Raw genomic sequence first — 15,945 nt, 5'->3', positions numbered from 1 at the left:
CAAGCTTTATGGCACAAGGCAAACAAAATTTGGAAACAACATGTTCTTGGCAGCCAATATACTAGTACCACAGTCACCTGTGTGCTGTTCAATTTTTTGTGGAAGCATATTTGCATCCACATATATACCCCAAGAACGCAGCAAGCCAAATTTAATTATACCAATAAAAATTGGCTGAAAAGCAGGTTATATTTAGAAAGACAAATCCACATAAAAATGACTTCACAAATGTAAAGAACATAACAGGAAATAAAATAAAAAAATCCCTTACTGTTCACCAATACTCAGTGATGGCTCTTTACTTCCGTTGCCTTTTTTTCTTTTTTTTTCTTTCCTTTTCTCTCTTTTACTTTTTAAAAACCCTAAAAGATAACATTGTAGTTTAATCAATCTTAAAAAGAGCATGTTCTTAAAATATAATACCTATGTACTAATTATTTTCAGATGAGTATCACACAAGCATATATATGTATATATATTTTTATATACATAAATGAGTCAAAACATTATGACCACCCACCTAATATGATGTTGGTCCTCCACGTGCAGCCAAAACAGCTCATACTGGCAAGGCATGGATGCTACATGATTTCTAAATGTGTCTTGTGGTATCTGATACCAACATGCAACAAGCAGATCTTTTAATTCCTGTAAGGTGCGTGGTTGAGACGCTGCAGATCAGAGTTGCTGTTCCAACACAAACCACAGATGCTCGATGGGAATGATGTCTAAGGAATTTGGAGGCCAGGGCAAAACCTGGAAGTCTTCCTCATATTCCGCGAACCAGTCTTGAACAATCCGGGCGGTGTGGCATGGCGCATTATCCTGCTGAAAGACAGCACCACCAGAGGGGAAGATCGTTGCCATGAAAGGGTGTACCTGGTCAGCAATGATGTTTGGGTAGGTGGTAGATGTCATAGTGCCCGGCACATGGATGACTAGACCCAAGGTATCCCTGCAGAACATCACCCAAAGCACGACACCGCCACCACCAGCTTGTTTTCATCCTGTGGTGCATCCAGGCACCATCACTTCCCCAGGTAAGGGACACACAAATACCCGGCCATCCACATGGTTCAACAGGAAACGTGATTCATCGGACCAGACAACTTTTTCCAATCATTCAAGGTCCAGTTTTGATGGTCTCATGCTCATTGTAGGCACTGTCGCCAGTGCACCATAGTTAGCATGGGCTCAGAGCGGCCTGTGGCTACACAGCCCCATTTTCAGCAGGGTTCGATGTACTGTGTGTTGTGCCACAGTCGCCCTTCTGTTGCCACATACTATCTAGGAGAGCCTTTGCTCACCTCTAGCAGTGATGAGCCATGGTCGTCCAACACCTCACTGGCAGTTCATGGGTTTTTCCTCCTTGGACCACTTTCAGTTGGTACTAACCACGGCTGACCATGAGCATCCCACCAGCTGTGCCATTTCGGATATACTCTGACCCAGCCGTCTGGCCATTACAATTTGGCCTTTGTTAAAAACGATTAAGTCAGCTGCCTTTCCCATCTGAAGAACAAGGGTAACACCGATGAATGGAGCTCAGTATCAGGCATTTTTTATACCGTGTTCCAACCCGCACACGCACTGCAGTTGCTTCAATTTGCATAACGACTCGCTGGTCATAATGTTTTGGCTCATCGGTGTATACTGGCTAAGACAAATGAATTTTTTTTATATCTAAATTGTTTCCCTTAAAAATAATTCCAATTTTAAAAAAACTTATCTATTTTAAGATTCCTTGCACCCAGAACAAATTTTCACTGGCTATTTTCAATTTCTGTGCACAAACCAATTATCCATTCATGTTCATTTTCTATACTACAATATAAGTATATCTTCAAGAGTAAAGGTTGAGAGTTCTACAGTGGCATCTGGATAATATGAAACTGCTTAGAAATACTGGATATTTCAATATTTTTCCCCAACACTTGAACATCCTAACAATATATGAAAAAAAAAAAAAAAAAAAAAAATTTAATTTCATGTTTAGTGCTTAGAAGCTGGATAATCCAAAATCAGGTAAGTAGTTATTCATGTGAGGAATTCGTCACGCTGCAAATGAAAGAATAGTGCAATTCTTAAAGTTTCACTTTTACTTCATAACGTGAAACTTTGTTTCACGTTATGAAGAGGAAAAGCATTTAATTCCTCTTCATAGTTTATTTGTTTGTTTGTTATTTGGTTTTTAGAGGCATTAGCAACTAAGGCCATATTGCTCAGGGATATGCAGTGGTCATTCCCTGACCTTTCCGCATCCTCCGTATTTGGTGGTGACGGGCTCCAACCCCGGTCTAATCAAGAAGCATGTGCTACGCACTGCTGCTCCTTCCCATCTGGCTACGGAGGGGCCTCCATAGTTTATTTATTCTACTCTATTCAACAGTTGTATCCAATCTGACAACTTAAAAAAATTATTAGTTCTGTTATTATTTGTTTATCTGATATAGTAGGTATAACTATTTCCAACTTAGCCTTTGAAATTGATTAAAAAAAAAAAAAAAAAATTTGAAGTGCGACTGAGTGGCTATTGTTCAATGAATCGTTATACAAATGGTATAAGTGCTATTTAGTTTTATTATATGTAAATGAGCAAACGATAAATAAACATCAGATGTTTTATTAAAAAGTGTTTATTAAGTCTGAAAACTATTAGTTTATAATGATACAAATGTAATTTTGTATACTAACTGCATCACAAAGTTCATAACTTAATTCTGCTGCCATAGTTCTGAATCAACATAAGAATGATGTAAATGCTATTTAGTATTTTCTATGTAATTCTGTAAAAGTATAATTAATATTAGAAGTGTTTTTGTTAAATCTATAAACTATAAATTTATAATAACACAAACATGATTTTATATAGTAAGGGCATTATTACATAACATAACCTAAAGAGCATAACACATACTGAAGTCACATATTGTTAACATCTCAATGTTATGTTAATACCAGAAGGAAAGGAATGAAGCATATTGGCCCACTGCTTATGAATGGTGTAACTACTAATTAACCTGTTGTGACAGCTCACAAATTGAATAAATATTTTGCATCTACATTCATATGTGAATAAGCTTTTAGGAATGAGAATATCAGAACTATATCAAGTTTAGTCAAGGACACAAAAGGTAGTCCTACCATGGGAATTAAATGATTTTGTGATAATTAAGAAGAAAGGAGAAGAGAAACTGTTCAATCTATAAGCAAAGCACCTGGGGCTGATGGAATCTATCCAATTATAGTAAAAGAAGCAGCAAATAAGGTAAACAAACCTTCAGCCATATTCTGGAGAGGAATCTATAGATTCGAGAGATGTCAAATAAATCTCCTATTCAGAAAAAATGAGTGGGGAGGAATCAAAAGATGAAGTTAGATATTAGTATTAGTATTAGTAATGGCCGCATGGTGCAAGAAAGCCTATGGCTTATGCTGCACCAGCCAAAAATATAAATAAATAAATAAATCCGAACAAAACAATGATAAAAACAAAAAATAAATAAATAAATAAATAAATAATAAATAAAAAAAAATAAAATAAAAAATAAATAAAAAGGAAATTAAACCTATCATCCTATGCGCTTCCCTTACCCGAAAGTACTATCCAGATGACCTTTGAATTTCCCCAAACTGTCGGCCTCTACCACCCATGAAGGCAACTTATTCCAGTAATTTATAACTCGCTGGCTAAAATAAAACTTCCTGCAGTCCAATCTAAACATTTCCCCCCGTAACTTGAATTTATGTCCCCTAGTTCTAGCATCATTTATAATCTTGAAAATTTTGTCCTCATTCATTTTACTGATGCCTCTCAGAGCCTTAAACACCTCAATCAAATCTCCTCTAAGGTGTCTAGTTTCCAAACTCTGCAACCCACATATTCGAAGTCTTTCTTCATAAGGACGCCCTTTTGCCGATCTCATCTCACCAGGCGAGTTACCCTTCTTTGCACCCTTTCAAGAAGCTCGATGTCTTTCTTTATTAACCCCAGGGGCTCACATCTGGTGAGTATGTGAGCCCCTGGGGTTCTCCTCTTTTTTGGTGATTCTTCTCTTTCTTGGTGATTCCCTTCTACTTTTGACTCTCTCAGGGTAAACAGGATTTTTTTTTTTTTTTTTGGCTGGTGCAGCATAAGCCTCAGGCTTGCCTGCACCATGTAGCTAATAATAATAATAATTAGAGACATATCAGTTTGATTCTATTCCAGGAAAAATGGTATTGCAGGATTATCTTTACAGGAGTGCAGTTATATGGGTATCACAGCATGAATTTGTTAGGTGAAGATGTGTCTGAATCTGATTGCCACGGTAACAAAGAAACTGGAAGAAAAAAGTTATTTTTCACATCATATACTTTAACACTAGTAAAGCTTTTGACAGCTGTTCTGCATAAAAGGCTGCTGAACAAATTGGAGAACTGTAACATTGCTGGCAAGTTAACTGCTTTGGATAAAGATATGGTTGAGTGACATAAAGCAGAGGGTGATTATTAAATGTGCACAGCAATTCCTGAACTAATGTTATTAATAGGGTCTCACACGGTTAGGTTCTGAATCTCTCACTGTTTTTCATATTTACTAACGATATTAATGAAGGAATATCAACCTTATTTTCTAGGTTTGCAGATTTGCGGTTGGTAAGTGATAAGATCAAGACACTATAGCAAAAAGACCTAGACAAATTATGCAGCTGGGTTGAAAAGTGCCAACAGTAATTCCAGATTAAACACCAGTTGGGTAGTATGCCACTCAAGATGATAGAGAATGAAAGAGACAAAGCTAATTGTAGTGACCGATAGGCCAGTTCGTGGGGGTTCTCTCTCAGTGATATACAGAAATTTTTTCAAAAGGGACAAAGAGGGATTTATCCCATTATCTAAAGCAATGGTTAGGCAGCATCTTGAGACTTGCATACAAGTCCAGTGGTCTCCCCCAGGACCTACTGAATGGGTGCACCGCCTGGTGAATTTAACTAACCGCACAGCTAAAATTTAAGCGATTCTCGCGGTATGGTACTGCTCACTGATTTCAATCAATATTAATTCAAACGTATTATGCAATCAAGATCAATGCAACAGGAGCATATAATGTTAAATTATGCAATTAATTTTTGCTCTGGATTGCTTAAGTCACATTTATAAATAACAGAAAATTTTGATATTGGGGTTAATTGTGCAGTCAGGAAGAACACTGGAGTCTATAAGCCTCATTTTCAGATAGACATGGAACTGTGTTTGGAATGACTACTGAGAAAGGTAATAAAATTAGTCGAGGATACAAAAGGTATTACTACCATGAAAGACTTCAGTCCTGCAAATCATGCTTGGACACCTGCAATAAAATCTGATTGAAGTGTTTAAGACTTTAAATGTATTGAGTAAACTAAGTGCTGATGTCATCTTTACCCTTTCTCAGACCACACACATCAGGAAACATACACTTAAATTGAAAAAGGATGCCTGAAGAATAAATATATCCTTCAAAAAAAAAAAAAAAAAGGTCACTTCCCATTTCATCTGTCCATTACCACTAACAGTTTATCTAGTTATCCCTTGAATTTATTCAAACTACCCACTTCTACAACAGATGGGAGTTTCTTCCAACGATCAACCACCCTCTGGTTGAAGGCAAATTTCTGAACATCTGACCTGAACCCACCCTTCTCAATTTGAATTTAAGTCTCTTCATATGTATAATCTGAGCAAGAGGAAGGATTCCATCAGCATTGAGAGCTTACTCAAACCATTCAAAAAAAGGCCTTGAAAACCTCAATCAATTTTGTGTTTTTAACTAACAACATAACCCCTCCCTATTCTGTTTATACTTTCTGTACACATTGTATCCTCCAAATTCCAATTCTGCATTCCTTATATCTGTGACACAACATCTCTGATATCCCAACGATATCTGCCTTTGAAATTGACTAACACTTCAAATTCATCAAATTTATTTGATATACTCTTAGCATGTATAAGAGTATATCAAATTTATTTGATATACTCTTATACATGTACCTTTAAGATGTACCTAAGAGTAAGCTCTTAGTTACCCTAACAGAGCCCATGTATTTACTTGTTTCATGATGACTCCCAGCAGTTCTTGAAAAACCTGGTACCTTACTTTCCAGGCTGCTGCTCATTCTAATAAAAGTAGTGCAAGAATCACTTTCACATCTGCTTGTGGCTACTGTTAATCTATTAGTCTGTGAATCCCCTCCCCCAAGCTAGCAGTTTTCCAATCAACCTAACACTGTCTTGATAGCATCAGCAAATATTCTTGCACCCTTTCTGTTTAATCTTTCTCTTTCTATCCCATCCCTGTAGAAGCAGTCTCTCTCCTGTTAACAATCACAGACCATGTTGCTGTTCTACCACATGAACCTTGCACAATCTCTCCAGGACCGAATTGACTGGCAAGGCTCTCATCACATACTCCCTCCTGTCATGTCTGGGCAGAATTACAGATACTTTCATATTCAATCCTAATTTTTTTTTTTTTTTTTTTTTTCAATATTGTCCTAGTTCTAGCCTAATTTGTCTAGTTCTCCCTTGAATTTATTCAACCCATCCACTTCCACAACAACAGATGGAAGTCTGTTTCAACAATCTACCACCCACTGGCTGAAGACAAATTACAGCACACCTGTCCCAACCATTCTTTATAACTCAAATGTATGCCCGTCTTGTGTGTATGTGTGATCTGAGCAAGAGGAAGAATATCATCAAAATTTAGCTTACTCAATACATTCAAGGTCTTAAACACTTCAATCAGATCTCCCTGCAGGTTCCTAGCCTTCAGGTGCACCAATTTGCACAACTAAGGTCTTTCTTGGTAAGAGCACCCTTTTGTTCCCTTAGCCAATCTAGTTGCTCTTGTCTGCACCATTTCAGCAGATTTACATCCTTCCTAACCATAGTCTTGTACAAAGAGATAGTGATCTCCTTATCCCTACTAGAAGTATCTGTATATCATTGCCAAAACCCTATGAGCAGAAAGCAGTCGGTCTGCACTGCTCAGAGAATTATTTTTTTTGTTTTTAGCTAAGAAATTTTATTTTTAGTAAGGCTATCACTGATTTTAAAATGGGAACATAACAATATAGCTCTACGTTCTTCTTGAGCTTGATAGCATAAGGTATAAAGTATACTTGAAAGCATAATTTGTATCACTGCATTTAGGAATCTATTAGCTTAGTGAAATATGGCCTATATTAATTTTCATTGTTAATCGATTAAATTGTACTTAAGCAGATATCATACCCCAGATTAAAGCAGCAATGAACAGGAAATGATGCAGATAAGGGAAGGGTATGTTCTGTGCAGAGAGTGTGAAGAAATTAGGTGACAACTCAGCATTCTAATGGGCGTTTATGAGAATTTGATGAGTAAGGTGGATGCCCTTGAAGGAATTAAACTATGGGTCTCATCAAGCTCTCAGCTATCCAACTCAACACCGGAGTTAACACGTGCATTGGGTAACATAGCTGCAATCCCCAAGGCAGAATTCGTGGATCCCACAGGAGGAAATTATTGTTAGTGAAACAGAAAATTTGTTATGTGAGGATAGGTAGAACAGGACCATGATATGTCTGCAAAAGCAGTTGACATTGTAGAGCATATATCACATTTAAGGGCTAGAAATGTGATACTGTTGGCACTAATGACAATGACATTAACAGTAGGAGAATTCTTGAATTACTTAACTACCAAACAATGTTGAGGAAAAGGCATGAGTTAGAGTTGAATTTAAAAGTGTTTGAAATTCTGCCCAGTCACAATATGGGGAGTATATAACGAGAGCCTTATCAATCAATTCAGCCCTGGAGAGATTGTGCAAGGGTCATGGGGTAGAATTTTTCTCAGTGTGGTCTATGCTTGTTAACAGGAGAGATTACTTCTATAGGGATTGGATATACTTAAATTGAAAATAAATTTGATGAATTTGAAGTGCTATTCAAGCAAACAAATACAAAGATTGAGGGATATCAGATACATAGTATCACTCAGATATAAATGGGATATGCTCTTAGTTAAGAAGCACATGTAATCTAAGGCAAGTGCATTCAGTCAACATGGGTGATCACTGGAATGTTTGGTTAGTTTGATGTGACATAAGCACTGGGAAAGCAAAAATGAGAGTAGAAGTGTTTTATTGGCCTAATGACTCTGATGAGTACAACTGCACAGAGAAATAGAGTGGGCCAGTAAATCAGAATGTCTTATAATGGGGGATTTTAACTTTCAGGATATTAACTAGAATTTGTGGGTTGGTCACTCCACACTAGCAAGACTTTAGTGGATTTACTGAATGACTGTTTTCTACAGCAGCATGTTAGGGAGGCACCAAGAAAGAGTAATACTCTTGATTTGATTATCAGCAGTGATTATTCATATATATTAAGAATCTGCAGATAAAAGAACCACCAGAAGACAGTGATCACAGTCTACTGATGTAGGATTTGTTTAAAGATGGGTAAATCAAGGGTAAAGGAAAAGGTTTTTGTGTCATCAAGTTAACTACGGTGGTCTCATACAGATTTAACATTTTGTACAGTGGATCCAACTAATGATGTTACCATCAGCAAATTCTAAATGGGAATTTAGAATGGGAATTCTAAATGCAAATTCATATAGGCCTAAAAGGTTTAGGCCTATATGAATGTCAGATGACCTGATGAGACTTGTTGCTGAGAAGAAAAATGCATGTGATGCATATAAATTAACATGTGATACAGAAGCCTATGGTAAATATAAACTAGACTGCAATCAAATCACAAATGATGTTAAGCAGTTAAGGCAGATTATAAAATTAATAAGTATTTTGCATCTATATTCACATATGTTGAACTTAGGGGAATGGATACCAAAAGTTTAACAAACTCTTCCAGGAGCCAAATGACATTGTAACAACTGAGAAGAAAGTGGAAACAAAATTGTTGAAGTTAAATGTAAGAATGGCACCTGGTGCGGACGAGATCTATCCAATTATATTATGACAGGCAGCAAAGGAGGTAAGCAAATCTTTGGCCATAATTAGGAGAGCATCCTTGGATTCAGGGAATTTAATTGGAGAGGTGCAATTGTATCCCCAGTTCCGAAAGGGGATCAAAGAATGACATGAGTAATTGCAGACCTCAGCTTAACTTCTGTTCCAGGGAAAATAATAGCGTCACTGGTTAAAGAAGTAATGCAGCACCATCTAGACAGCATACAGTTATACTTCATTCACAGCATGGGTTCATCAAAGGGCAATCTTTGGTCAATCGGTTTGGATACTATGATGCAGTAACAAAGGAATTGGATGCAAAAAATAATTTTGAAATCATGTACTAGAATTTCAGGAAAGCTGTTCATACTGTTCCACATAATAAAGTGCAGTATAAATTGGAGCAGTGTGGACTTAAGAACAAATTACTGCTATGGATAAAGGGATGTTGGAGAAGTCGATAAAGATTCAGTTGGAGAAGACAGTTGTTATCAATGGACACTGCTCCTCACGGACTGATCTTATCAGTGGAGTCTCCAAGGGTTCAGCACTGGATTCATTCTTGTTTTATCTACATATATTAATGATACTGGGATATCAGACTTAATGTCTAAGGTTGGCAAAGGGGGGGGAGGTTAATGACAGTAATGATGGTATTCTACCATTATGTTAACAAGGTCTAGAAAAATTAGACAATTCAGCTGAGAAATGAAGTTTAACATTGACAAATGCAAAGTACTGCACATGGGTAGAAGTAACCCTAGATTAATGTAACAACTCAGGTATGTTACTACCTGAATGAGGCCGACCGGGCTAGCCGAGTGGGTAAAGTACCTGCCCGGCAACCCAAAGGTCGCGGGTTCGATTCCCGCCTCGGGCTTGGATCAAAGTACTGCAAAAAAAAACCTTGGGAGGTGCAATATGGCCACAGAAGCCGATGCGCCAACAACTACCAAATCAAAAAAAAAAAAAAAAAAAAAAAAAAAACCTGAATGATACTACACTTGGGGTAATGGAAAATGAAAAAGAAATTAGGGTAATTGTGCAGTCAGATAGGAAATCCTCTGAGCAGTCTACACAAGCTGCCAGGACAGCACATGGGGTTTTGTCAGATTTACAGGAATTTTGCAAACAGGGTTAAGGAGGCAATTAATCCAATATATATGGAAATGGTTGGGCCACATCCTGAGGCCTCATTTTTGGGAGGAGGTAGAACTGCTGGAACAGAGAACAAACGAGATTGGTGAGGGGAACAAAGCAGTGCTCTAACCTAGAAATGCTTCAGTTCTGCAAACAGCAGCATCTGGAAACTAGGATCCAGTAAGGTGATCTGATTGAGGTGATTGAGCAAATTCAATGCTGATAGGATTCTTCCTCTTGAGCATAAATTTGAATTTCGGAAGGATGGTTGCAGAATGGCTGTGTGGAAACTATGCACACAAGTGAGCATAAATTCGAATTTAGGAAGGATGGTTGCAGAATGGCTGTGTGGAAGCTTGCCTTCAGTCAGTGGGTAATTGATTGCTGGAACAAGCTTTCAGCTGTTGTTGTTGTGGAAGTGAAGTTTGAATAAACTCAAGGAAGACCTAAAGAAACTATTGGAGGGCTTGAATAGGTGAAACACTTTTTTTTTTTTTTGTTGGCTGAAGCTTTATAAGCTTGCTTTCTTGTATCATTTGCCACTATTAACACTAATGCCAATTTCACATCTGACTGCACTATCATCCCAGGTCTTTTTCAAATTCCACTATCCTTATGTAGTACCACACAGGGATTACTGCTACCTATATGTACTACCTTGCATTTGTCAATGTTAAACTTTAACTGCCATTTCTCAGGCAACTGACAATTTTCCTGATCTTGTAATAGTTCAGCTTGATTACTGTCATTAACTGCCCTTCCAACCTTTATATAATCTGAAAAGATAAACATTAAGTCTGATATACCTTCATCAGCATCATTAATAAATATTGTAAACAACAATGCGTCAGTACTAAATCCTGAGGGTATCCACTAAATACATTAATTTAGTTCAAGAGCAGTTTCCCACTGATAACCGCTCTAAGTCTTCTCCCACTCAACCATCCCTTTATCTATAGCAAAAACTTGCCTTTAATGTCACATTGCTCCAGTTTGCACAATAGTCTTTTATGTACAACAGTATCAAGAGCCTTCCTGAAATCTAAGTATATGACATCAAAATTATTTTTTGCATCCAGTTCTTTGGTTGCTGCATCGTAGTATCCAATTAGGTAGTCAGACAAGAATGCCCCTTAACAAATCCATGAAGTGACTGCTGTATAATTGAATTCTGTCTTGGTGGTCCTGCATTATTTCTTTAACCAGTGACTCTATTATATTTCTTGGATAGGATAACAGGTCTGTAATTACTCATGTCACCTTTTGATCCTCCTTTGTGAATTAGGGATATTTTCACATATCTCCAATATACAGAGACCTCTCCCGAATCAAAAGAGGCTGCTCTCATAATTATGGCTAAGGGTTTTCTTACCTCCTTTGCTGCCTCCCTTAATATAATTGGATAGATTCCATCCATCCCAGGTGCCTTTTTTTTATGTTTAGCTTCAACAATTTCTCTTCCATTTTCCTTTCAGCTATCAAAAAATTATTTAGTTCTCTCTTAGAGTTTGGTAAACTTCTGGCATTCTCTACCCTAAAGTATTATCTAATTATCAGGAACCACATAAATAAATTCTTAAGACAATAAATTCTTTTCCCAGAAATGGAGCATATTAAGTCTGCTTTCTTGTTATTCTTGTTACTAAACACAGAATAATAACACAGAAAATACATCTACTGAAAAATCCGCAAATACAAGGAACATCACTTTTCAAACTTGCTGATGTTAGGGTGATGTAATCACTGAGACCCTACACATGTGCAGCACTCAACTCTACAACACTAAATAATTTCTCAAGGATAATGAATATCCAAAACAGGATAATACAGGATAATAAAGCAACCCATCGCCCAATCATCAACCTGGGCTATTTCCCCTACTCCACATCACTCTACTATCCAGGCTGGAGAGAAAAATTCACCAATAACAAGGGTGAGGTTTCAATACAACACAAAGATTAAACAGGTCCTGAAATTCATTCCCTTCTACCAAAGTTATAAAAATGATCTAGTGGAAACTAGACTATGTTTAGTTTTATAGGAAACCAGAATCAAGAAACCTGGAATGTGTAAAGAATACCAGACTCAGAACTAGATGATCAAGCAATATGGCTTTTCATGTTACCTTACACTTTTGAACATGTATGTTCCAAAGAACCAAGGATATCGGCCAAAGCTGCAACCAATAAATGCTATTAAAGGACAACAGCACTTCCAATACTTCCTTGGCAGAAGGCCATACCCCCAAAATCAACCAGCCAAGAATCCTAACACTAGAGAAACATGAGCAAGTTAGATAATGTGTGCATTGCATTACATTACATTTCCAGGGCATTTAACCAAGCAGTAGTCACACTCTAGTTTGGTGCAATGGGGACCGTGGTACTGCTATCAGATCAGATGACAAACTGTTTTTTATTTACGAAAAAAAATTCTTTTTGATTTTTTGAACCCTGCTTGCAGTATACCAATATATTTTTTCTTAATAAATTTTTGTACTTTATTGTATCGAATCTTTCATTTTTTAATAAGAAAATTAAATATTTAAAAATGCTGTGCTTTTTACATGTTATTAAAAAATATATATATTAATTCTACTGATGTCAAAAAAAAAGATTACAGCCATAAATAACGGTTTCTTTCATTTTTTAGTACAGACAGTGATTAGGAGTATGAAATTTTGATTTTGTGCATACCTACATATTTCTGTTTATATATTATATAAACATGAAAAAATATGCAGCCACTTTTATTAATTCTGCTTAAAATTAAGAAAAACATTACAATCATTAAAAATATAAAGATGAAACTATTTTGAGTTGATAAATTCATTCAGCATACAAAAATTCAAATTTATGTACATGCACAAATATTTCTGCTTTGTAATTATGCGTGTGGGCTTTTTTACATTTATCCATAATATATTATTATTCATCAAATATTATCCATAATATATATTATAAATAAATGATAAATAAAAACCACTCATGTGTAATAAATGAAATAAAGTGAGACTCTGACTTACCAAATAAAAAGATTTTTTTCATCAACCAAAACACTCTTCATAAAAATAATTGCAAGGATGATTAAAGTGAAACAACAAACCTGTCCATAGAAGTTCTCATGTGTTCTCAGGTAATTATTCTGGGATAGATTTAAAATAATCCTCCCAAGGATGAGACTATGATTGATTTACAAATTTAGAAGTTTAAAAATATTAGAACAGAGTATCATGACTGGTGCATTTCCTTGAAATAGAACAGCACAGACCCTACTTTTTTTTCTTTTTTTTTTTTTTGTTTTCAATCCTTTAAGTTTTATTTGTTGTTTCTTGAAGAAAATGGATTAAACTAATAAAGCCACTTCTAAAAAGTGTATGTTACTAATAATACCACATCTAGGAAACAGATTAAACCAATAATTAGGATTACCATCAGGCCCTCTTTTAACTGGATTTGTCCGGATTTTTTGTCTAAAGTTTTTGGCCGGGTGGATTTTTATAAATTTGTCTAAATGTTCGGATTTTTATATTATATGCCATTTTTTTATGCAAGCTCGATGAAAACTAGCGAGTTATACGTTATACAGAATCTTTTTCGGAATAGGAGACGATCCTTCAATTCGAATTTCCGTGTTGGCAATTAGGCGGAAGACCCCGACGACGCTCAGTTTAGTGCATTGAGATTGTTACCAACCCACGCCTGCTTCAGAATTTACACACATATAAATTTTATATAGTCTAGCAATACAATATTTTGGTTTAGAGAGTAGATAACGCGTGAAGATCAGATGGTGTGCTAGAAAAAGATATATAAATTACAGGAATTCCAGCATGTCAAATAAATATTGACAGTTAGAGGGACTGTTTTCTCTAGAAATTGATTGCAGCATATGAAAACATGGATTTGAGCTGTGTGCACACCAAATTGATCAAAAGTTGCATGCTGTTGACTAAATTTGGTATACTTATTAAAGATCCAATCAAGAGGCAGACACTAGTTTATTTAATACCGTTTACCTTTTTTTAAAATACTGTTTTTCACTTTAATTACAAAAATATTTATTATCCATCTTTATACCTATAGGTACTTTTCTGCAATTAGGTTAGTTTAGCTGTAATGTAAAACATAACCTAACCTTAATAAAATTTATGCTTCACTACGTAATAAAAAATATTTATTATTATTTCAATTATAAAAATTAATATTATAAAGACTATACTTCCCCTAAAATGCCTAAAAGGAAGTGCATTTACAGAAGAGATGAAAAACAAATTTCCATGTTTTGTATCTGGCCGAGAGGAATGGGAAGCTGAATGTAAAGTTTGCAGAATGGGGACATATGTTTCAGTAGCCAATAAAAGGGTTGGTGATTTAAAGCATCACATTGAAACTGAGAAGTACAAGAAAGCAGTTCAAGGTGAGGCCTCTTCAGGAAAGGTTACAGATTTTTTTGTCAAAGCTGTCAGTAAAATAGAATATGATCTGGCTGCTGCAGAGGGTACCTTTGCTTTTCACACTGTTAAACATCATAGTAGTTACAAATCAATGAATTGCACAACTGTCATGTTAAAAAATGTATTTTTTGATTCTGAGATAGCAAAAAGATTTTCCTGTGCTAGAACCAAGACAGAAGCCATTGCAAACTTTGTACTTGCAAATCATTCTCTTAATGCTACTGTAAAAACTTTAAAAGAAAATAAAATTGCATACTGTGGGGTCTCAACTGATGGAAGTAATCATGGTTCTGAAAAAATCTTCCCATTAATTATTCAGTATTTTGACGTAAATGAAGGAGGGTTACAAACAAAATTAACTGAATTACAGAAGATACCTAACGAGACTGCAGATACCATTTCTACGTATGTTAAAGAAACTCTTGAAAAAAATGGTTTGTGTGAAAAATGTATTGCATTCACTGGGGACAATTGCAATACAATGTTTGGAGGACTGAGACGAAATGAAGAAGGGAATAATGTCTTTGCAAAATTAAAGAAATTGTTGCATAACAAGACTTTGATTGGAGTGGATTGCCCTGAACATATTTGGAACAATTGTCTTCAGAATGCCGCAGAACTTTGGGAAGTTGATGTAGAGAACATTGTTTTTAAAATTTACCAGTATTTTCATAATTATACAGTCCGGACTGAAGAGCTTAAGGAATACTGTGAGTTTGTTGAGATTGAATATAGACCCTTTGAGACTGAATATAGGCTCCTTTCTCACAGCAAGACAAGATGGCTTTCATTATTTCCAAGCATCACAAGGCTCATAGATATGTTTCCAGCTTTACAGGCTTATTTTTTGTCCCAAGAAAAACCTCCCATTATGATTAAAATATTCTTTGAAAATAGATTTAGTGAGATTCATCTTTGGTTTATGCAATCACTTATGAGTGTATTACACACACACACACACACACACACACCGAATTGAAAGGGAAAGTAACTCAGCTGCAGAAGTGCTAGATGTCTTAGTCTCAGTGAAAGAAATTATCTCGAAACGGATGTTTTGTTTGTTGTTTTTTGTTATTTGGTTTTTAGGAGCATTAGCAACTAAGGCCATATTGCTCCAGGATATGCGGTGGTCATTCCCTAACCTTTCCACATCCTCCATATTTGGTGGTGATGGGCTCGAACCCTGGTCTAATCAAGAAGTGTGTGTTACGCACTGCTGCTCCTTCCCACCTGGCTACGGAGGTGCCTGACAAAGGGGTAACAATTGATGATGTTAAGTGTTTTGACCAATTTAACAATTTGAAGAAATTTTTTGAGGGTCAAATGAATAATAAAGACTTTAAAAACATGCTTATACATGAAA

General features: G+C 36.0%; 1 protein-coding gene across 2 annotated transcripts in view; it reads right to left on the bottom strand.

The window, feature by feature from the left end:
- Nucleotides 1-15,945, bottom strand: part of LOC150086924 (F-BAR domain only protein 2) — a 726,598-nt gene that overhangs the window by 398,766 nt on the left and 311,887 nt on the right. For both annotated transcript variants that reach the window (XM_090372823.1, XM_090372824.1), the window contains one exon: nt 272-362. In XM_090372823.1, coding sequence (XP_090228949.1) covers nt 272-362 — 91 coding nt within the window. The remainder of the gene's footprint in view (nt 1-271; nt 363-15,945) is intronic.

This window comes from Mastigoproctus giganteus, chromosome 4 (assembly GCF_048544385.1).
Source record: "Mastigoproctus giganteus isolate SK-2022 chromosome 4, ASM4854438v1, whole genome shotgun sequence".
Classification (NCBI taxonomy): Eukaryota; Metazoa; Arthropoda; class Arachnida; order Uropygi; family Thelyphonidae; genus Mastigoproctus; species Mastigoproctus giganteus.
The sequence above is the reverse complement of the archived record's forward strand: the minus strand, read 5'-3'. Positions and strand labels throughout refer to the sequence as shown.